Here is a 24,005-nt window from a genome sequence, read left to right as displayed (position 1 = left end):
ACGAAACTGTCAAATTTATCCCGAACACCCTGTACTTGATTAAATTAGCAAGTGTTATCTTTTATATTCTTTCAAAACTTAATGCTAAAAACATTTCCTTTGAGATTACCTGACAGATAGCAAGGGTTTAAGGACAATTTTTTTTTACTCAGAGAGTAATAAATGAATGGTTATTAGAGGTGGTCTTTAATTGCTTTGTCAGTGAATGAGTTGCAGGAGAGGTATGATTGATATTGTGTGAATAATAATTAGTGTTTACTACATGTGATTAGTCTTTCAAATATGATTTTTTCATTATAACTTTATGAGATTTGTATTAATAATTTTCAATAGGTAGTTATAATCATGCATGGAATAAATATTGTTAAAGGTGAGAATAATATATAAAAGTATTATTCTTTTGCAGAACCTACATCTCTTTTTCTGATGCATTCAAGCGTTGATTTGCGATTGGTAAGAAGCTGTATTTGAGTCTTAATTTTTTTAATATTCACTTTGTTATTAATAATTGTTCTATTAAATTAATATTTGACTTTATTATCTATACTAATAATGTAGTATAGATGATTAATGCAGTAAGTAATTCACTTGAGATATCAACGATGCATACTGTGAAATTACCAGTAATTTTAATCACTCTGTAACTAAATTAGAATTCTTCTAAGAATTGCCGTACTTGACTTTTATTACCTTATTGGCATAGCCATTAATGAAATAAAAAAGAGATATGACATTTATGTATAATGAATTATATATGTATATTATTACACTGGTGTCCAAAAGCTAAGGACAAACTACATTTTTACTTGTACATGAAAATATTTCATGATTACAGCCAAATGGGGACACAAGTTTATTGCTAGCATATTAATATATTATATTACACTAAAAATGTGCTATAAATTTTGTACAAATTAAATTGCAATATGTTTTGGTCAATGTTACAAATTTCCTAAGGACGTAGTTAAGAAATTATTATTATTTGACACCTCCAGGGAGTCTAAAGACTCATCGAGGGAGGGCACTTTCTCTACAACTCTGTCTCTACCACTCAATCCACCAACTGACCTCAACTCCACCAACGCTATCTACCACCGACCACCATTAGTTTTTTCACAGACAATCACAAATATCCATGCCTACGGCGGGATTCGAACCCGCAGCCTTTTGGCTGGAGAGCAGATATGCTAACCACTCGGCCAACCAGACTGGCTTGAGGTTATGAGGCAGATTATGAAATTAATCTGCAGCACTTACAGAAACTATGCAGAGAGACATTTCAGTATAGAATATGTCCAGCCCGAAGTTATTGAGGCAAACTTCGGCTGGACATATTCTATAAGGCCTTGTTTGTTTTCTGGAGTGGAATTTCGAGCAGCAGTGTGTCTCCTCCGTATTGCATCCCAAACATGTTTTTTGGGGTTGAGATCTGGGGGGGTGTGCAGGCCACTTGTGTGCGATTAATATCTTCAGCCTCAGGAAGTATCTCCGTTGATTGGGTATGGTGTTGTGTGGGATTGTCATCCATAAAAATGAATACTTTGCCTACAGCACCATGGAACATGATGTTCAAGAACTTCATTGCAATGTTATTCACCAGTCATAGTCCCTTTTTCCAGCACTTGTAGCTTGGTGCATCCATTAAGCCTAATGCCTCCCCACACCATGACCCCAGCACACCATATCTACCCTTTTCAAGAACATTCTCGTGATGGTAAGTAGTACCACTTTCATGCCAGATCAAGTGCCTTCTAGAATCAGAGGGAAGACTAAAATGACTTTAGTGCATTTAAATAGCCAACACCCTAAAATCCACTTCACAATGGAACAAGAAGCTAATGACTTTTTCCCCTTCTTAGATACAATAGTCACATGGATCTGTAAAGAGTGCATTAGCCCATTGGTGTCTTGTCCAATTTTTATTGATTCCACACCACTTAAAATGTGCTCTGTGATGAGCTGTGGATAAAGGGATACCGACTACAGGGACTGCAGGTCTTCGGGTGTATAGGCCTACTTGTCGCACGTCTTGCCACATTTTGTCAAGATATCTCCATACCTGTGCTTAAATGGAGCTGATGTGCAAGCCAACCTGCCATTGTGCATCGATTCTGTTTTGCTGTTATAACCAAAAATCTGTCTTCATGCTTCGTGGTAGCATGAGGGTGGCCTCTTAGCAAACATCTGGAACACATTCCATTAGATTGAAACACTGCCCAGAGCCTGGATACAGCACTGTGTGAAATTCCAAACTCTCTGGCAATATCAGTAATTCTGCAGCCTTCTTCAGACTTTCCAATAATTCTTCTCGACATGAAATCATCTAGATCATAGGTGGCCAACAGCAGGCCCGCAACGTGATTTTGTGCGGCCCGCAGCAGGATAATAACTAGATTAAATTATATGTATTATCAATTTAGCTATTAGTTTCAACTGCAGATTTTCTGATTGATATACTAGTTATATTCATTTTTTCTGATGTGGAAAACAATTTATATTCTCAACAATGATCAGAATTGCTTTAAAATGATTACTCAATTTATAAAATCTACTGCTTCTCTGTGCAGATTGTTGTAGTGGGAGTGGGAGATTTCTATGTGCTCCAGAATAATACATCATTGAAAGTCACTTGCTCTGCTCTGGTTACAGTGATCAGTTTCAGAGCCTGTTTCACAGTTAACAGTGTTATTATTGTAGTTTGTGTCCCCTGGTCAGTTACTTAGTTACTTCAGCCTTTGTGTACTGAGTAAGAAAAGTAAGATCTGTCAAGAAAACAGGTCATTTCAGGAGAAATGGGAAAATGGAATTTCTGTTTATAAATAGTAACGACAACAAACCACAGTGCCTTGTGTGTTTGCAAGTATTGCCTGTGCACAAGGAATATAACATCAAACGCCACTACATACAGCGCCATGCCGCTAAATACCAAGAATACATTGGAAAAGTACGTACTAAAATTGTACGTAATTTGAAGAGAAAGGTTAGTGCTCAGAAATCTATTTTTACTAAACCAACATCAATACAAAAAAGTTCACTCTTGGCATTGTTTGTTGTAAGCGCAGAGATAACAAAAGCAAAAAAAAATCATTATCTGATTGTGAATTTGTAAAACACTTCTGTGAAAATGGCACGTGCATTTGGGGGAAGGTAAAATTGCCAGTGAGTTTGAAAGCATTCCACTATCAAAACAAACTGTAACAAAAAGAGTCGAGGAAATAGGCTCTCACATATTAAATAAATTAAAAAGTGTTATTACAGATTCAGCTTGCTTCTCATTGGCTCTGGATGAATCAACTGACATAACAGATACAGCTCAACTTCTAATTTTCATTCGAACTGTTTCCAAAGACTGTTATTAATGAAGAGCTAATAGCATTAGACTCATTGCATAACACAGCCAAAGGTCAAGGCAGTTATGAAGGTTGTAAATGGTACTGGTGACATCAACAATCTCACAGCTATTGTTACAGATGGTGCTGAATCAATGCATGGTACTCAAACAGGCTTAGTTGGCTTACTAAGGAAGGCTGGAATCAGTTGCCCTGTATTGCATTGCATTATACATCAGGAGGCTCTGTGTGGTAAAATTCTGGAGATAGAGGATGTTATGAAAACTCTAATGAAGTGTGTGAATCTAATTAAGGGCGGAAATCGGGCCTTGACACACACCCCAAGTTTCTTTCATTTCTAAGAGAAATGGAGACAGAATATGATGATTTAGTGTTGTACACAGAAGTACGTTGGCTAAGCAGAGGGGAACTGTTTGAAACGATTTTTTGCTTTGAGAAAGGAAATAAAACAGTTTTTAGAGGAACACGAGAAGACAAACAAAGAACTAATCACAAAACTATGTGATCCTCATTTTAACAGCCTCGCCTTTCTAACAGACATCACACACACCACATGAATAAACTCAACGTGAAGTTACAAGGACGTAACCAAACAATCTCAGATTTAGTTGGGCACCTAGATGGGTTCATAAGTCGACTGAAGGTTTTTAAATTCACCCTAGTCAGAGGAAACTTGGTACATTTCCCCTTCCTGCAGGGAGTTGATGGAGGATAGCCATGACATTGACTTCAAGTTTTCTGTGCCAATGTTAGACCAACTTTTGGAGCAATTAAGTAAGCGATTTTCTGACTTCAGTGACATGCGGCCACCACTGACATTATTTAACAACCCAATGAAATGCGACATTTCAGAGCAGCAGGACACTATTCAATTGGAATATGTGACTTTCGAAGTGACCCCTTTTTCCAGTCAAGTTTACAAGTTTCAAATGGAAACTGGTACTGAGGAAAAAATATCCTGCATTGAGTGATTTCAGCTTGAGAATTGCATCCATGTTTGGAAGCACATACATATGTGAATGTACTTTCTCAACTATGAGGTCGGTTAAATCACCACAAAGAAGCCGATTGACTGATGACCATCTTCAGGATTTGTTACCATTGTCGTTGTCATCGTTGAAAATCGACTTTGATGAACTTGTTGCCGCACATGAACACCCACAGTGTTCTCATTAAGTTGTGTTACATGTAAAAAAAAAAAAAAGAAATATGTAATTAAATTTAATTTACCTTATATTTAAATCAATCAAGTATTTTATATTGTTCTCCCAGTAGTAAAATGATTTAACAAATATAATAATTCAATACATATAACTACTGCCTTGAAAAAATGCAGAGTTTATTTTTATTTAAGATCTGTCTAAAAGTGTGCGGCCGAATAAGAAACTCAAAGAGTTTCATGCCGAATATAGTAAATATATAAAGTTCGGCGAGTCCAAGCGTAAGCAAATACCTGGATAGTGTTACAACTGACCCTTTAGGGAGTGCATTGAGTTTCTTATTCGGCTATGAAACAATATGGGATGTAATATCCCTTAACTTAAATAAGTTTATATGTCGCCGAATTGAAGCCTTTGGCTCTTCATATAATTAATAATTTATTAGGACACCTTCTTGGCAATTCTCGTGGTAGGGTATATATAAGTTCTGTTTGCTACAAACTTGGTATTTCTAGGTCTGCCTACTCACTGATGAGACCTCAATAAAGGTTGAAACCAGTCTGGGTAGTGACCTTCTCTCACTCATAATGTAGAACAGTAATACAGCTCCTAGGAGCTGGGTTTCACATTATGGGGAAATATCAAGAATAGTGATTGGAGCTTGCTCCACCCTTACCATGAGTTGCCTCAGTGTTGCACTCCCTAAAGGGTCAGTTGTAACACTATCCAGGTATTTGCTTACGCTTGGACTCGCCGAACTTTATATATTTACTATATTCGGCATGAAACTCTGAGTTTCTTATTCGGCTATGAAACAATATGGGATGTAACATCCCTTAACTTAAATAAGTTTAGAAATAGTGTTTGTCCTTGGGTTTTTCACACCAGTGTATCAGCATCATCATCATGAGACTTCCATGGAGTCCAAGGTTCTACTCATGAAAAGAATCGGTTGAATGTCTTTTTCAAATCAAATTGCATATGTCCATCATTCTTCAAACTGCACCATGCCATTTATTCTGGTTTGGTTTTGATTATGGGTTGTAAACATTATTATAGGATTATTACATTTCGTAATGGAAGTAATTAATGGCTTGTACTTCTTATCCGTGTTATTTAACTCTATCACATAACTTCACTTTCATATTTTGATCCAAGTTTGCACACATCTTGGCTGATAGAGAAGTTAGTTGACACACTGAATGTTATCTTGCAATCACATTGTGGTCTTTATGTGTTGTCATATGATAGTTTATTTCTGTTGCACATGTTTTGTATGTAGGTGTTATGTGCAAAAGAAAGAATTTTGCCATTTAGGATATCTTTGTAAATTTGATGCTGGATAGTAATTATATTTTTGAATAATGCCTTCAAACATGTAAGAGAAAACTAAATATAATTATTACTCCTATATATTTTGCTCAATGTGTCATGAGCAGTGGCAGCTGGTAAAAATTTTAAGTGGGGGGTGCTGCATATACAAAATAAGAAAAATAATTAATTTTTTGCTAATCAGTAACCAATTTATTAATAAATAAATTTACATATTAAAAAAATTGCTTTATTAAAAATATTTCACCCTCATAATGAACACACACCAATAATAAAAGTTTCGTACACAGAAATAACGCGCAAGCATACAATTTATCTGTAGCTCCACTGCTCCACGAGCAGTGTCGGATTCACTTGTTATGTGCAGTGACAAGTGCAAATGAATATTGGCAAGTCTAGCTGCAATTGGCCCAAATGTGATAATTCCGACACTGTGTTAGATCGCAGTGCATTTATTTCATGTAACGATAATTGAGAAAATATAATTCTTTTCATATTTTCAACAGTGACACTCATCATAATTCAGCCTTGTATCTATAATAAACAAATAATTATGTTATTTTAACAATAAAATAAGATTTACCAAAAATATTTCCTCCTCACTACGAACATGCACCAATAATAAATGTTTTGTATCTCATAGAAATAACGTGCGCAAGCATACAATTTATCTGTAGCGACACTGCTCCACGAGCAGTGTTCGATTCACTTATGTGCAGTGACAAGTGCAAACGAATATCGGTGAGTCTAGCTACAATTGGCCGAACGTGATGATTCCGATACTGTGTTAGATCACAGTGCATTTGTTTTGTAATCTAAAGCGTTAATCGAACAATTCTAATTAACTTTCAATCAATGTCAAAACATAAGCTGTAACCTTTAACATGTTGTATTGTATTTATATAATGTCAGCATTATGATTTATAAACACAAACAAAAATTTAATTTTTTTCACTTTTTCCTTGGGGGGGGGGTGCTGCAGTGTCTCAGTGTTATGTACAAGCCATCACTAGTCATGAGTTTCTTTCAGGGAGAAGACAACATTTAAATTTTGATTACAAGAATGAGTCATATAGCATGCATATAATATCACATGTCTTAGTCACAGCTGCCCAGTCAGAGGAAACACTATTACAGTTCAGAGACATGAGAATAGATGTATAATTAAATGAATTCATTTAAAAATAAATCATCATCATGTATTATAACACAGTGATGGCTGAACTGGATAAGGGTAATGGGTTTACGGTGATTCTACTGGACCTTGCCAAGGCCTTTGACAGGATTCCACATGGAATTCTAATCAGTAAATTGCAGCATATGGGAATGGACATAGGGTTGGTGAGATGGGTAGGAGGGTGGTTGACGGAGAGATATCAGAGAGTGGTTTACTCGGGAGTAGAGTCCACAAGACGGCCTGTGACTAGTGGTGTGCCACAAGGATCTGTTCTTGGACCACTGCTGTTTAATTTGTTCATAAATGATATAGGAAATGATCTGAGAGGAACAGTTCATTTGTTTGCGGATGATGCGAAGTTGGGTAGGGCAATAGTGAATGCAGATGACGTCAAAATTTTGCAGGATGATTTGGATAGATTGGAGGTCTGGGCTAAGGAGAATGGATGTCAGTTTAATGTGGCAAAATGTAAGGTTATGCATTTTGGGGTGAAAAGATTGGCGGCAGTTTACTGCATTGGTGGAACCGTGCTCCAGGAAATTGATGAGGCACGAGATTTAGGAGTGTTGGTAGATAAGGAATTGAAATTTAGGGGACACATTGCAAAAGTGACCAAAACAGCTCATCAAATCACTTGGTTGCTGAAGAATACGATGACAAGCAGAGACAAGCAGGTTATTGTTCCTCTGTATCGAGCCTTGATAAGACCTCATCTCAACTACTGTGCTCAGATTTGGTCACCTAGGTTTCTTCTTGATGGGGAGGAGGTGGAGAGGATCCAGAGGCGAGTGACCAAGATGATAGCAGGTCTGTGGAATGAACCGTATGAGAACAGGTTGAGGATTTGTGGGTTGCAAAAATTGGTTGATAGGCGGAGGAGGGGAGATATGATTGAGACATTCAAATTACTGAAGGGTTTCTATAAAATTGATTCAGAAGATATTTTTGAGAACAGGGCTGGTTGTGGGAGGACTAGGGGACATCCATGGAAACTGGGCAAAAGTGTGGTTAGTAAAGGTGTTAGAGCTGAGTTCTTTACTTTTAGAGTAGTGAATGAGTGGAATGCGCTCCCTGTGTCTGTGGTGGATGCTGTGACAGTGAATGAGTTTAAGGCGAGGTATGATAGATACTGTATGAATGTCAAATAGTTGTGATGAATATGATTTGGGGCCTCCCTCGATGAGTCCAATGACTCCCTGGAGTTGCCCGTAATAATAGTAATAATAATAGTAATATCAATGATTTAGGCCTAGTTAATGGCCTTAGTGACTTCTAAGGCTTGAACCTGTTCAAGCCTTAGAAGTCACTATTGAAACTGTTAAGAGGACATCCTGGTTTTCTTTTTCCTAATGGCTTGTACTTTAAGGCTTGTTTTGGTAATTTTTCTATTTTCATTCTTTGAACGAGTTCCATCCATATATTTATATTTTTTAATATTTTCTATTACTGATTCTTGGTTTAATTCTTTCATAATTTCTTCGTTTCTTTTGTGATCAAATAGAGTATACTTTGCAGTTTTTCTCATAAACTTCATTTCTGCTGTTATTAATCTTCATTTGTCTTTTGTTTTATTGTCCAGATTTCACTTCCATACAATAAGACTGGTAGGGCTAATGTGTTGTATGCTTTTAGTCTGGTTTGTTTATGAACTAGGTTTGGTTTAAATATAGAGTTAATTACACCTGTTATTTTTAAATATTTTGCAATTTTTAGGTTTATATCTTTTTAATTTTCATGTGTGATCATACATCCTAGGTAGTTAAATGAATTCACCTATTCTAAGAATAATAAATAAAATAAATAAAAATATAAAATATTATAAGCAATTAGCAGCCATCATGTCCCAAAACTTAGAAATAGGCATACAGTCTGCCTGATTAAGATTAGGACAGTGGCGTATTACTTCACACAATTCAAAAAATAGACAACGAAATTCAAATTCGAATCTCCTATAGTGCAACATTTTAGTACAGTTTCAGTGTACTCTGTGTCCATTATTGATGGCATGAGAAGCAAGGCCTGAACCTTCACAATCCAAAAATCTTATACCTAGTGTAGCCATAAATACTGTTACAACTTGAACAGCACATAAACCTTTATCATTAAATCATTTACAGCTGTCAGCACATAAAAATCACATGTACAGTATAACATGCATATAGCAACACTCAATGTTTGAAATATTCCCCTTTTACCTTCATGCACACCTGAAGTCTGTGAAGTCATATATTGATGGCAGCATGCACAATATCCAATGGAAATGCTGCCACCGTTCACTCCAAATTCACCTTTAGACTGGCGAGCTGGGGTGTTGTTTCTTGTAGGCTACTCTCTCCCAAACACCAACCACAATTTTGAAGTCAAATGGATTCAAACCGGGACTTCCAGATGACCAATCAGATGGTGATGAGGTTGGACACATTCGCCTCCAACCACTGTTGTGTGGTCCACGTCTTGTGTGTAGGGGCTGAGTCTTGTTGCAAGATCCACTGCCTACTGTGAAACAAGGTGTTGTTCAGGGGCCATTCCACAGGTTCCAACATAATGTCTTGATATACTTTGGGAGAGGTTTTGACTCCTTTCTCATAGAAATGTGTCAGTGATGGTTTAGTTTGGGAGGTGACATATCAGGGTATTATCCAAGTTGCATTTCTGAGAATGGGGTCAAAACCTCTGCCAAAGTGTGTCAAGACACCGGGGCTTATACCCAATAGTTCTGGTGGTTAAATGACTCTTCAGTGATGAAGTCAGTGGTGAAAATCTTCTCATCTGTGAAGAGGATATTTTTGTCTGTCGACATACTGCTAGAGAATTGTCTTTGATTTTATCACCCCTCTGCCGCAGAGGGGTGTTGTGGTGCTAGGAAGTGTCCAGTAGAATGACGATAGGCTCCAGGTCATCAATTAGTACATTGTTCTATGTGAAATGTTCATCTCTTGCAACATCACTTTCTGTTATCACAGGATTACAGCAGAGGCATGCCATCACGGCCCCCTCACAAGCTGTTGCGTCCTAATGCAGGGTGGTTGACCTGTTCTGTGGCAGTCAGATATGTCTTCTGTATCATTATAACAGTTAGTCCAATACAGAAACATCCTACTAATCCTGAGTGTTTTTAGCATGTTGAAAATAACAGGTGGCTGTATTCCAACTTTGAATTGGAATGCAGCCACCGATTATGGTTCTCATAATCTCCCCTCTGCATGTTACAGAGACAGCTATAACTCTCTTTAACCTGCATGTTAAAGAGAGAGTTACAGCTAGACAACACTCTCTTTACTGATAAACATGTGAATGTTGGCTGTGCAGAGCACCACTAATGGTACCAGGCTTGTGAAATTCTGTGGGCAGCATGGTGCTGTTTAGAAGTTGTAATAGTATTTATGGTAAGACTGTGTGTAATCTTGATGTTCTTTGATTCTAATAGAAGCAGAGGTTAGTCTGTCCAAAGTAGCTGGTAATTAGTTTACGGAATTAACAACGCATATAAAGTATATTAATTAAAGGTTTTTAAATTAAATTGATTCCCCCACATATAAATTAGCCAAACATTTAGCCAAAACGCTCACACACTACACTGGCAACACACCATCACACATAAAAAACTTGGCCCACTTTAAAGCCAGTATAGAAAACCTCACACTCCAACACACTGACATAATGGTCAGTTTTAACGTCTCCTCCCTATTCACTAATGTCCCACTCAAAGAAACCCTTGAGCTCATCCAAGCCAAGTTTCCTCCCGATATCTCAGCCCTATTTCAGTTCACAATGAACTCAGGCTATTTCGTTTGGCAAGGAAAGTTCTACAAACAGATAGAGGGGACAGCCATGGGTTCACCACTTTCCCCACCCTTGGCCAATTTCTTTATGGAGACATTTGAAGAGAAAGCCTTAAACTCTGCCCCACAAAAACCCACGATTTGGCTTCGTTATGTGGATGATGTGTTTGCTATTTGGCCACATGGCTCAGACACACTCCACTCCTTCCTAACACACTTAAACAACCAACATCCCAGAGTCCAGTTCACCTTAGAAAAAGAGGAAAACAACACCCTCCCCTTCCTAGACACTTTAATCACCCGCCAGCTTGATGGATCTTTGGTTTTCTCTGTTTACAGAAAACCCACCCACACTGGCAGATACATTCACCAGCAATCCCCCCCCCCCCTCACAACAATATGGGGTGATAAAAACACTATATAACAGGGCAAAATTAATCTGCTCAGATGACAAGGCCCTGACTATTGAACTAAACCACATCCTCAACACTTTCTTAGCCAATGGCTATAACCCCAAAAAAATCCAAAAAATACTAAAACCTGTAAACCACAACCCCCCTCCCCCCCCTCCACAATAAAGATTACACCAAGTCTATCACCATCCCCTACATCCAAGGCACCTCTGAAAAAATAACCAATATCCTCAAAAAATATGACCTTACTTCCTGTTACAGACCATACAAAAAGTTGGCATCCCTTATCCACTCTACCAAAGACCAACCACTTCCCCTAGACCTACCTGGTGTATACCAGGTCCCTTGCAGCTGCAAATTGTCCTACTTTGGCCGAACAGGCAGAACAACAAATATCAGGATTTCAGAACACCAAGACTACATCCGGTTTCACCAGTACAGCTGCTCTGGGCTGGCAGACCATGCCTTAGATACCCACCATAAAATTCGTTGGAAGAAAACAAAAATAATCCATCGCAGCAAGTTTAAATACGAAAGATTATTCAAAGAATCTTCAGCAGCTCTAAAAAACGTTCCTAACCTCAACAAATTTGGGTGCATGAAACTGCCCCAAATTTGGGAGACTTTCATTATGAGAACTTCAGCCCAACTGCCAAGACTACCAAATTAGCCCGCAAGAGGGCACCATTAGGACTTTAGGAACAATATTAGTTTCTTGCTTTCTTCCTCATTTGCTTTGTGTTAGTTCCTGAGTGCACATACCATATCTTTATGTTCCTGAAGATGGCAATGTGACGCCGAAATATAGAAGTTATTCATTAAAGTTACCTTTAATTAATATACTTTATATGCGTTGTTAATTCCATAAACTAATTACCAGTTATGTCTAACCAACGTATAAGTCTTACTACTAGAGTCCAAAGTAGCAAAGATGACAAGAACAGGATATTTGATAAACACTACATGGATAAAGGTGATCATGTACAGTATATGTCCTTGATAGGTGGTTTGAAAGATGACGGGTCCTTGCTATTTGTTCAGATGTTCCTTGAAGGCAGGGTATGCTGATCCTTTTAACATCAGATTGCAATCTGGAAAAGGGATGCTAATTATCAAATATTTTCTGTATCAAGGTCTTACTATATCCATTTTATTTTATTTAAAGATTATAAGATTTTTGGATTCTGAAGGTTCAGGCCTTGCTTCTTATCCCATTAACACTATTTATTTTATTTATTTATTTGATAGTAATTATCAAAGAAGTACAGCTTCATTTCGGCCACATAAATTATATAGAAATATGAGATATTTAAGATCCAATCTTATTTCAAAGTTGAATATATGTAGAAACTTTGAAAGTTTCAAAATTTTGACCAGAAAGCATATGAGAATACAAACTTCAACTTCAGAGTTGCGTTAGCTTGCACTGCTTATAAGATATGAGTGCTACCCAAGCCCTCTGTATATTCACATTTTATTAGTGCATTTTAATAAAAATTTTATTTGCCTGACAGCTGTTTTGAACTGGTTGGCTCTCTTAAGAGAACAAAGACTCATTCAGAGCTAAAGAAGTCTTATGTCAGAGAGTTGTATTTATCATATACTATCCATATACAGTACTGATGTACTATGAGTTGATCAGCCAACCTCTTGTGTATGAGCCCAACATAAAAAAAAAAGCATAAGTGATTTATTGGTTGGTGTGTAATAGTAATTATCAAAGAAAGCTATATGGTTCTTGATAATGGAATTTGATGATGGATTTTGGTTTTTAATTACTGGCAATTCGTTTATAGTTAAATAGAAATTTAACTGTGTTATTGGAACAGAAAATGTTTACACCAGATTATACAAAACACTCATTTTTTGCTGATAAGTTTATCCCCCCTCCCTCCTACTTAATCATGTTTTTTGTTTGCCAATTTGATTTAAAGTTAATTTTATTGATCATATCTTTGATGAAAAATTGTAGCCAGATTTATACTAAAAATCATCCTCTTGCTTATAATTTTCATTTGCATAAACTCTTACAGTATGTTTTAATGGCACTTATGATATAGTAATGATTATTAGAAAAACATATTCACAAAAATAATTTTTATTATTGCAAATATTTTGGCCTGAAACTAATAGACATCAATTCACAAGCACATTCACACAGTCAAGCATGAAAATGGAATGTTATTCCTTTTTACAGATCTGAGCCATATGATGGTGGAGTCTCACCATTCAGTGGGTGGTTATAAATTAAATGAAGTTTAAAACTAAAAGTAAAAACAGACTTAATTAATTCTCTTTTTTCTATTGATTACTGTTTCCATCTACTTGATACACTTTGATTTACAGATATAATTCTTGAGTGAATAAATTTTGAGTGATCATCCTCATGCTATTCAAAATTCTTGTCCACTATCCATATTTTGATTTTCTAACAAGTATGCCAGCCAAGACAGTCCAATACTCAGAAGTATTGCAAGTGGTCGAAGAGAAGAACTGCCATCTTACCCAGCCAACACTTCATATTACAACATTTAAAAAAAAAATGTTGAATTTAAATCAGACTTTTTTTCATGGTTACATGGTGTTCGGCATTCATTGTATAGAATTTTAGAGACAAACTTCTGTGTTAAAGCAGTTGTTTTACTTTAAACCAAGATAAACCTCCTCCCTGTGGGGCACCTGTTCTTGGTGGAGGGGACCTCCAAGTGTTGGTATTGGCTCTTTTCATTCTTGCTCTTTTTCTTTGCTTTTCTTGCCATAATCTTCGCTCTACTTTTCCTGAGACTTTTTTTATTTCCTTTCTTCCAGACCTCTTTGCTGTGTGGTGTAATCTGTGGATATCTGGACAAGGGGGGGGGGGGATCCTGATAGTCTTGCACTGCTTTGGCCTCTGCTTCAAAAGACAGGGAGTCCTGGATTGCTCTTCCAGGATCAGTCATCTAGTGGGCTTGGCTGCAAGGGTCAATGGTGTTGCAGTGTCTCTCATCATATGGTCTGTGGTCAGGATCCAATGCTTGTTGGGGTGCTTACACAGCATCCCAAGTTGCCATGGTATTCCTCTCCCAAGCACAGTTATTGCTTGCCGGTCAGTGGCATCCATGTGTGGCTGCGTGTTGGGTTGGGAGCTCTGGCACTGAACAGAAAACCCTTGAGCATGAATCCTTCATCCTCAAATGTTTGAGGCCCTAGCACTGTCTCAATCATGTATTGATACCATAGATACATCATTTGATAAGATGTAAGAAACAAATGAAATACGATACCATTATAAATGTACCAATTTTTTTGATCATCCATGCAACAGGTTTAGCCAATAGGGAGAATGTCACCCTTCTTTATTTCTTTATTCAAAAGGATTTAGGACTGGCTGGTTCTCTACCTTTAATTACTATTATTATTATTATTATTATTATTATTATTATTATTATTATTACGGGTATCTCCATGGAGTCAGTAGACTCATCGCGGGAGACCCAAACTAGCAAAACAATATCTGTCATATCTCTTCTTGAATTCATTTACAGACGAAGAGCTCACAACTAAGTCAGGCAATGAATTCCACTCATTCACCACCCTCCAGGCAAAAAACCTTGTTCTGACACCTTTGTTAACCACACTCTTCTTTAATTTCCAGAGATGACCTCTTGTTCTTCCATCACTATCACACAGCTGAAACATTTCCCCTGCATCAATCCTATAAAAACCTTTTAGTAATTTGAATGTTTCTATCATATCACCTCTTCTTCGCCTATCAACCAATCTCTGCAATCCACAAGCTCTCAATCTATCAATGTAGGGAGTATTTTTTATATCACTCACCAACTTGGTCACTCTTCTCTGAACCCTCTCCACAGCCTTCTGATCTCCAAGGAATCCAGGTGACCAGACCTGAGCACAGTAATCCAAATGTGGAAGTATCAATGCTTTATAAAGGGGAATAATAACCTCTTTATCTCTGGATGTCAGTGTGTTCCTCAACAACCAAGTAATCCTATGTGCAATCTTGGACACCTTAGCAATGTGTCCTCTGAACTTCATCTCCCTATCTACCAATACCCCTAAGTCCCTAGCCTCATCAATCTCTTGGAGTACCTTTCCATCGATGTAGTACACAGCTGGTAATCTTTTAATCCCAAAATGCATGACTGTACACTTTTCCACATTGAACTGACATCCATTTTCTTTTGCCCATTTTACCAGCTTATTTAAATCCTCCTGCAAACTTTCAACATCAGCTTGATTTTTTATTGCACTACACAACTTTGCATCATCAGCAAACAACTGAATATCTCCCTTTAAGCCGTTTCCTATATCATTTATATACAAATTAAACAACATTGGCCCAAGCACAGAGCCCTGAGGTACACCACTGGTCACCTGCCTCATTCTGGACTCGGCTCCTCCATACACCACCTTATGGTATCTCTCCCTGAGCCATTCTCCTATCCATATCACCAATTTAATATCCATTCCCATCTGCTCCAATTTGCGTAACAGTGTTCTATGGGGTATCCTGTCAAAAGCCTTAGCAAAATCCAGAAGTACCACTGTGTAGCCAGTTCCTTTGTCCAACTTGGATGTTATTCTATTATGAATAGTTAATAGATTGCTAAGGCAGGATCTACCTTTAACAAAACCATGTTGGCCTCTATAGAGTATCATATCCTGATCCACCCATTCTTGAATTTTGTCTTTAACCAACTTTTCCAATACTTTTACCACTACTCCTGAGATGGTGATTGGTCTGTAATTCAATACCGCAGTTTTAGAGCCACCCTTATGCAAAGGAACCACTTTGCCTAACTTCCACTCCCTAGGGACCATACCAGAGTTCAAACTTAAATTAAATATCCAGGTAAGAGGGGTTGACAATTCATTTGCACATTCACGCAACACCCGAGCTGATATTCCATCTAAGCCTACCGCAGTGTTTGCATTTAAGTTTCGCAATATATTTAATACCTCTGATTCTTTAGCTTCAATTCTCACATTAGGTATTGCTATAGGTATAGAGATATCCTCACTTGGGTGATAGACTTTTGAGAAGTGATCACTCAGTAACTCGACTATTACATCTGATTTTGTCACCTCAATACCATCAGCACCCACTAAGGTTATCCTTCCGAAGTCATTCTTCCTCTTACTTGCCACATAGCAGAAGAACTCTTTGGGATTACCCTTGATCTCTTTGGCTAAGGTCTTCTCATAATCTGATTTAGCTTTTCTTACTATGCTGGTAACCTTCCTAGCTTGAGCCTTGTACTGCTCATGGGTGTCCTGATCGCCCTTCTCCTTGTAAATTCTCCATAACATTTTCTTTTTTTGCAGTTCAAGCTTGATACTACTGCTCATCCATCTAATGCCTGCCTTGTTTGACCTCCTGACCATAGGGACACAATCTGATATTGCTTTCCTCAGATACCCGCTGATTTTATCCCAAGCACTGCTAACTAACTAACTACTAATTAAAGAGTAATAAATTACTCTGTGTTCATTGAACTAAATTGCTGATAAGTGTCATCCATATCTTTGCCAACCATATTCATATCCATACCTTTCCACCCTTTAGTGGTAATCTGGCAGCAACAGCCTCAGCAGATGGCTATATTGTTTTTCCATGGATCTAAGAGACATTCCTTTTATGACCAACTGACATGGATCTGAGAGACATTCTTTTTATGACCACTTATAATTTTTATTTGTTCCACTGATAACTAATTTAGTACTTGTCTACTCTGACAGACTATTTGTACTCTGAAGATGCTGGGTACAAAAAACATCAAAATATTAGCAGCCAAATAAATATCTTATTTGTATTCTCTTAGTGTTGTGAATTAACTGCTTCAGATGAGTAACTGACAACAGCTAAGCTTATCCACACATTCTTTTCAGCTTGCCAAGTCCAATCAGGATGACGAGCTGTTATTGGTAAAAGAAAAGTTAAGAAGCATGAAAGTCTACTTAGCCAATATTCATACTCCTGAGGAAACAGCAAGACTCAAGAATGATATATCCTTAAGTAATATATATATATATATATATATATTATTTGTACTGTGTGCATAAGTATTTGTGTTAGAGATTTAGAACAATGCTATAAAGTTTAAAATTAGTTTGTTACTTGTTAATATTTCTTATAAATATATACATGCATTGTATATTACAAAATACTGCTGTTATGCAGTTGGTAGTATTGATGTCTTTTGTTAGAAGATCTAGGTTCAAATCTTGTCTGAGTATTAGGAACATTTGTGAGGAAATTCATAATCATGTTTTATGATATAAACACCAACCAAAAGAGGCAAAAAATATATTTATTAAACTCACTAATATTTTGCTGGTTTTTCTAACCAGCATCATCAGAGCCCAATTATGACTGTGATAGGCACATGGCACTAAACTTTGTAATTGAGGGAAACAGTTTAAATTGTAACTGACAACAGAACTTATATCCTTACATGATGCCCTCTGTGGGTCAAATAACCACAAAGTTAATATAGAAAAGTCAGGCCAGGTCTTAAAATGATAGCCTCCCAGATCTTTGGTAAATTAATACAATCTTACTTGTCGAAGTTAGGAGAGTGCTTCATAGTTGATGCTGATAAAAATAGTCTCTCAGAACCTATAATGATTTCTACATAATAAAGATGTTTTCTTCCATTTGATCCTATATGAAGGAATATTCAGAGTTAATCCTGAATTAACTTTGTAGTTATCTGACCCATAGAGGGATACCATGTAAGGACATTAGTTCTGTTGTCAGTTACAGTTAAAATTGTTTTCCTCAATTATGTAGTTTAGTGCTATGTGCCTGTCACAGTTATAATTGTGCTCTCATGATGCTGGTTAGAAAACGAGAGAAATATTGGTGAGTTTAATAAATATATTTTTTGCCTTTCTTGATGTTGTTTATACTGTTAAAATTATTATGAATCATCAATGATACCTAAGCCTTTTTATATGTATTTATAAGGGAAATTTTGATGATGGTGTAGCCAGTCTCATATGCTGGTAATTTTTTTTTTCCCCTCCTTTATAAAGTGAAGCTCTCCCTCTTTAAGACAAATGCCAGAGAACAAGTGTTTTGGGCACAACAGACTGTGAAAATAGGGTTAACCCTTATCATTACTGATAAGGTTTATAAGAAGCCAAAGTGCTTTGCTATGACAATCCATTTAGTAAAAATAACAAGGAAGATGGGATTTATTGTTTGTACATTTCTTGCAACTGTTTTATGCAATTCATGTAAATTGAAATCGGAATCTGGGACTCTTTATTTTAATTCCATTTGTGTTGTTTGTATCATTTCATGCCATTAAAGCTATATGAACTGTCCAAAATTTTCTCTATCATGAAATTGAGAGGGAAGTATTTTCTGCCTGTAGCTGTTCTATTTTATTTTTGCATTTAAATAGAGATTTGGTTTAATTATATACTGTTTTCATCAGATATAAACATTATACTGAGTGTGATTAGAGAAACATATTCATTTCCAGTGATTGTAATAATTATAAAGTTTTAGTACTGCAATTTTAGCAGATCCTTCTGTGAGCAATGGTGACAGTAGTTGGAATTGCATTCGAATTCACAAGATATAATCATTTAAAACAGATGAACAACTACTGAAACAGTAAGTCAGGTTTGTAATATGTAGCCTTGATTTCATAGTGGAGTGGAGAAGTGATAGCTAGCATCAGCCTTTTGATTGGTGGCCTTGTTAATAGTGGAGGTGAGAAGTGATGAATACATGGTATGCATTTGTCAGCTTATTAATAAGTATGCATTTGTCAGCTTATTATTAATTTCTTCTCATAAAGAGAAGAAATCCAGTGATGGACAGCTGGCTAGTATGAGTTTGATACTGTTTTTGAAGACCTGTAAAGTCATCATTATCCATCAAATTTCTGATGGATGGATGGTGTATGGTATATTATGACAAAGCACTTCATGATTGACATTACATTATTGCTAATCTTTCATCAACAGTTTTTCTCCAAATAAGTCTGTCACTTATTATAAGAATGACCTCTGCTGCTCATTCAGCATTGACAGTACCTTTCAATTGGAAAGACCTGGGTTTAAATCCTGTCTAGGACATAGAGAACCTTTATGAGAGCTTTTCATCTGAAGGTGAGTTAGCCAGTCTCATACATAATTTTCCTTCCAGAAACTTGAGTTTTTTTTCATCCCACAAACAGGCAAACTGGCTAGAACAACACATGCAATTCATTGACATAGTAGACAATCCAGATAAGATTAACCTCACTGTCATATACAGTAAGTAGATTTCTAAAGCCAAGTAACTTGGCTGTGACAGGCCACTAAGCCTAACATTAAAGGGCAGATGGGATGGGACTTGTCACGAGAAATTGGGTTTTAATTGGTTGTTAACAGAAGATAAAAACTTGCGAGGAAATGGTGACTAGTTTTACCACCAAGGGAGAGAAAAGAAAATACATATGTATTTTCATTATCATAAACTTAGAGAAACTGTTATGTTTTTGATAATCAAAGCATGAGGAAACAGAAGTGTGGCATGCATTATATGTTTTTCATGCTTGGTGATAATTAGCCGAAAAGTTTAAATCATTTATGTTAAACTACTAATCAATGATTTCCAGAATGTAGATCAGAGAGTGTAAGTCATGATATGGAAGACATGCATTAAGAATTAGCATGAGTGCTTGTTTTAATAAAAAAATTTCACTCATTTCAAATCTTGAAACCAAAATTTAGTTTTAAATAATGATAGCATGGTGAGATTCGATGTCATCTCTTTATTTACCAATATCTCCTTTCTGACTCTTTAATTTTACTGAAAAATGATTTTCCCCTGACATCATTGGTCTCTTTAAATTTGCCATCCATACTGACTACTTCACTTGGAAAGATCATATATCAACAGATAGAGGGTACTGCCATGGCCTGTACCCTGCATCTGTTGATATATGATGTCCTCCTCTAGCCAATTTCTATATACTTTTGATACTGCTGTTACCAAACCTTTTCTCTGGTTAAGATATATTGATGATGCATTCTCTGTTTGGCCTAGTTTTTGCTACTAAAAATACATAATTGGGAAAAAAATGGAATTACAATTTTTTGTTTTTTTTCTAGTACCTGTTATAAAATATACCACCGTCTTTCAGATAGACCTGACAGACGGACGGAAAGATTGGAGTTTTTTCAGAATCTGTACAGAAAGGCTTAAGTCAGTTTGGGTTATTACAACATTTATTTATTCATTCAAAAAGAGAAAAAATAATTTGTGCTTATTATTACCATTATTATTAATGTTTTTTATTATATGTTTAGATATGGCGGATAGGAAAACTAAACGTCTGTCTGGTGCTTTTTATCGCAAAAGAAAGAATGAAAGTGATAAGGAAAAGGAAAAATTACGAGGATCTATACTGAAATATGTAAAGTTAGACAAAGATAACTCAACAACATCAATCACTTCAGAACCTTTTCCAGACAGTAAGGGTGAAATCAAAGTGGAATGTGAAAAATCAAATGAAAAGTTTGAATTTCGTTCAGAACTGTGCCAGGAGGAAGAGTCAACGCCGAAATCAAGCTGTGGAGATAATTTACAAAGTAGGCCTTCTGGTAATTGTGCTGAATTCATGACAGAATGTCGTGAAAAAAAAACACTAGTGTAGCCTTATCCTCAAGGGCGGCCAATTATCTCTAGCATGCAGGTGTCTAACAGTCTAAAACTGACCCTGATCTGGAGTATATACAAATATACAAGGATAAGCTGAGTTACATTTCACACAGTAAGCTAAAGAAACAATGATTTGATCACCGGTTATTCTACTGGCATGACCTCTAGTGGGAAAAAAAAATACAGATAAAATTACAAATTAATTAATTATTTAGAAACTACATCAAAGCTAAATTTTATTTAAGATAACATGAGAGCAACATTCTTTCTTATAGATAGTTTTCTTACGGTAACAATGATGTCCTATTTTTAACATTACAATATTAGATTATATTAGATTTAGGATTCTGGATTATCTACAGTCCTGCTTATAATTAGCTCTTAGGTAGAAAGGTTCCGTGGGTAGAATATGTGCCTTCCATATGCTTGGGATTTTTAGACCATCATTATTGTTCAGATTGGGGTGGTTGATAAGAATCTCACAGGCTTCCTTAAATTTGCATCTGATGTTTTGATCTGATGTAAACAACTGGTGCTTTTCTAGTCAATTCTATATAAAGTGTTCAGGGCATGATCAGAAAGGCCAGCTTCACCATAGTTATTATATTTAATATGTCATTTATGTTCCTTTTGTCTGATAGGAATTGTGAGTCCTGTTTCCCCTATATATATGGTAGATTACAGGTGCAATAAATACGGTATACTCCAGGGTGGGCCAGCGGAGGGAGTGGGTCTTTGGATGAGTTGAGTAAGCTTTTTAATTTTGAAGGTTTAACGGTGGCTTTGAGGTTGTATTTCTATAGTATTCTGTTTATTTTATCTGATGTCCCTTTAATGTAAGGACTGGTTATAGTTTTATTGTAGTCTGTTTTATCTTTGTTTTTTATTGAGATGTTGTAGAGAATTTTGTTAATGGTGTTTTGGCTGTAACCATTCTTTAGAAAAGTATTTCTGATAACTTTAAATTCATCTTTCAGCACTTGTTCATTGGAGCAGATCTTCAAAGCCCTGTTTTTTAGAGTATTAATGACACCTAGTTTTTGTGTTGGGTGGTGGTAGGGGTTTATATGTATATATATTGGCCAGTATGTGTCGGTTTCCAGTAAACAGTGAAGGAAAGACTGTTAGAAGGAAGATGTGTGACAAGTGTATCTAGAAATGGAAGTGTGTTCTGTTTTTCAATCTCAATTGTGAACTGCATACGTTTGTGTTGTTTGTTTAGGTGGCTATGGAAAGTGTCTGGCGGCCATGGGGCCAGATCGTGAAAACATCGTCAATGTATCTAAGCCAGACTTTGGGTTTTAAAGGAGAGGAATCTAGAGCATGTTGCTCAAAATGTTCCATATAAAAGTTAGCAATAGGGAGTGATAATGGCGAGCCCATGGCTGTGCCTTCTTTTTGTAGGTAGAAAGCATTTTGCCATACAAAATAACCAGAACGTAATATATGCGCAAAGAGCACCATGATATCTGAAGGGAATTTGTTCTGTAAAAGAAGGATTGTATCATTGATTGGGCAAACAAAAGTTTGCACATGAAATACTTCACAATAAATTGTCACAGCATCCCATAATGCATAGCACATTCCCTTTCAGAATAACTGGTGATGAAATCATTGTTTCTTTAGCTTACTGTGTGAAATGTAACTCAGCTTGTCCTTGTATATTTGTATATACTCCAGATGATGACCTTAATATGAAGGCTGAAATGTCATCATCATCATCATCATCAAATTCCTGCCATGTACCCTCAAGGGGTGTACAGGATATGACAGTACTACATGAAAAAATCACATCATTACTAACTTCCTATCTACAATTTTCCTCCAAAATCTGTCTGTTACTTGTCAAGAATACAACATTATCAGATCTTATATTTCTATCGTCTAAGGCACTTTGTACCGTATCAATCCACCTATATCTTGGTCTTCCTCTGGGTCGTTTTCCTGCCAACCTGGCAGAGAACACTTGTTTTGCTAATCTTTCCTCTCCCATTCTATTTAAGTGACCATACCATCTGAGATTAGCTCTGCTAACGCATTCCTGGATGCTGACAATGTCAAGTTCTTTCCTAATATCCTCATTTTTAATATGATATTGCCATTGATGCCATCTGTTCACGCCTCTAATCTTTCTCAGGACTCTCATATCTACGGTCTCTAGTCTTTGGTCAAGTGTTTTACTTCTGACCCAGCTCTCAGATCCATAAGTTAAAATTGGTTTGAACACAGTCTTGTATACAGCTGATTTAGTGTTCCGACTAATTTCTTTCTTATTCCATAAGAATTTATTCAATTGACTTCCCACGATACCAGCTTTGCTGATTCTGTTATCTATTTCTATATTTAGTTTACCATCTTCAGTAAAAATTGTGCCTAAGTAGCTGAAATGTTTTACTTGTTCCACAGGTTCTCCATTCACAACACAGTTGACATTTTCAATGATTCTGCCTATTTTCATTGTCTTTGTCTTTTTATTGCTGACCTTCATACCATATCTATTACAACAGCTATTCAATTTAGTCAGAGAATCTTGCAGACTTGTAGCGGATTTATTTAGAAGTATAACATCATCCGCATAAAGCAAAGAGCTGACATTAACATCTCCAATTTTGATATCAGGTTTAATACCACATTCCTTCATAATGTATCCATATAGATAATGAATAACAGAGGGGATAATGTACATCCTTGTCTCACACCAGATTTAACATTAAACCATCTTCCTGTACTTCCTTCAATTCTAACTGCTGACTCACAGCTCAAATAAAGACTAAATATTGCTTGATATAATGCCCCATTGACACCATATAACTGCAGCATATTGAATAGCTTCTCTCTTGGCACCTTGTCATATGCCTTTTCCAAATCGACAAAACTTAAATACAGATCTTTGTTATATTCCCATGCTTTCTCGACTATTTGTCGTAAAGTGAAGATCTGATCCTGACAGCCTCTATTTGGCCTGAATCCAGCTTGTTCTTCACCAAGCTTTTCTTCCACAATTCTTCTCAACCGTTTCTCAAGTATACTTGCATAGATCTTGCCAGGAACACTCAGTAGGGAAATACCTCTGTAATTCTCACATTCAGTTTTATTTCCCTTTTTATATATGGGTATTATGAGA

At 36.5% G+C, this 24,005-nt stretch overlaps 1 protein-coding gene across 6 annotated transcripts in view; it reads left to right on the top strand.

The window, feature by feature from the left end:
* Window positions 1-24,005, top strand: part of LOC150094190 (uncharacterized) — a 106,455-nt gene that overhangs the window by 15,423 nt on the left and 67,027 nt on the right. For all 6 annotated transcript variants that reach the window (XM_090412121.1, XM_090412125.1, XM_090412123.1 and 3 more), the window contains 2 exons: window positions 407-453; window positions 17,107-17,226. In XM_090412121.1, coding sequence (XP_090268247.1) covers window positions 427-453; window positions 17,107-17,226 — 147 coding nt within the window. In that variant the 5' untranslated portion in view covers window positions 407-426. The remainder of the gene's footprint in view (window positions 1-406; window positions 454-17,106; window positions 17,227-24,005) is intronic.

Source organism: Typopeltis vanoorti, chromosome 22 (genome assembly GCF_054136105.1).
Source record: "Typopeltis vanoorti isolate ZY-2024b chromosome 22, IOZ_Tvanoo_1.0, whole genome shotgun sequence".
NCBI classification, from domain to species: Eukaryota; Metazoa; Arthropoda; class Arachnida; order Uropygi; family Thelyphonidae; genus Typopeltis; species Typopeltis vanoorti.
This window is presented reverse-complemented; position numbering and strand designations above follow the sequence as displayed.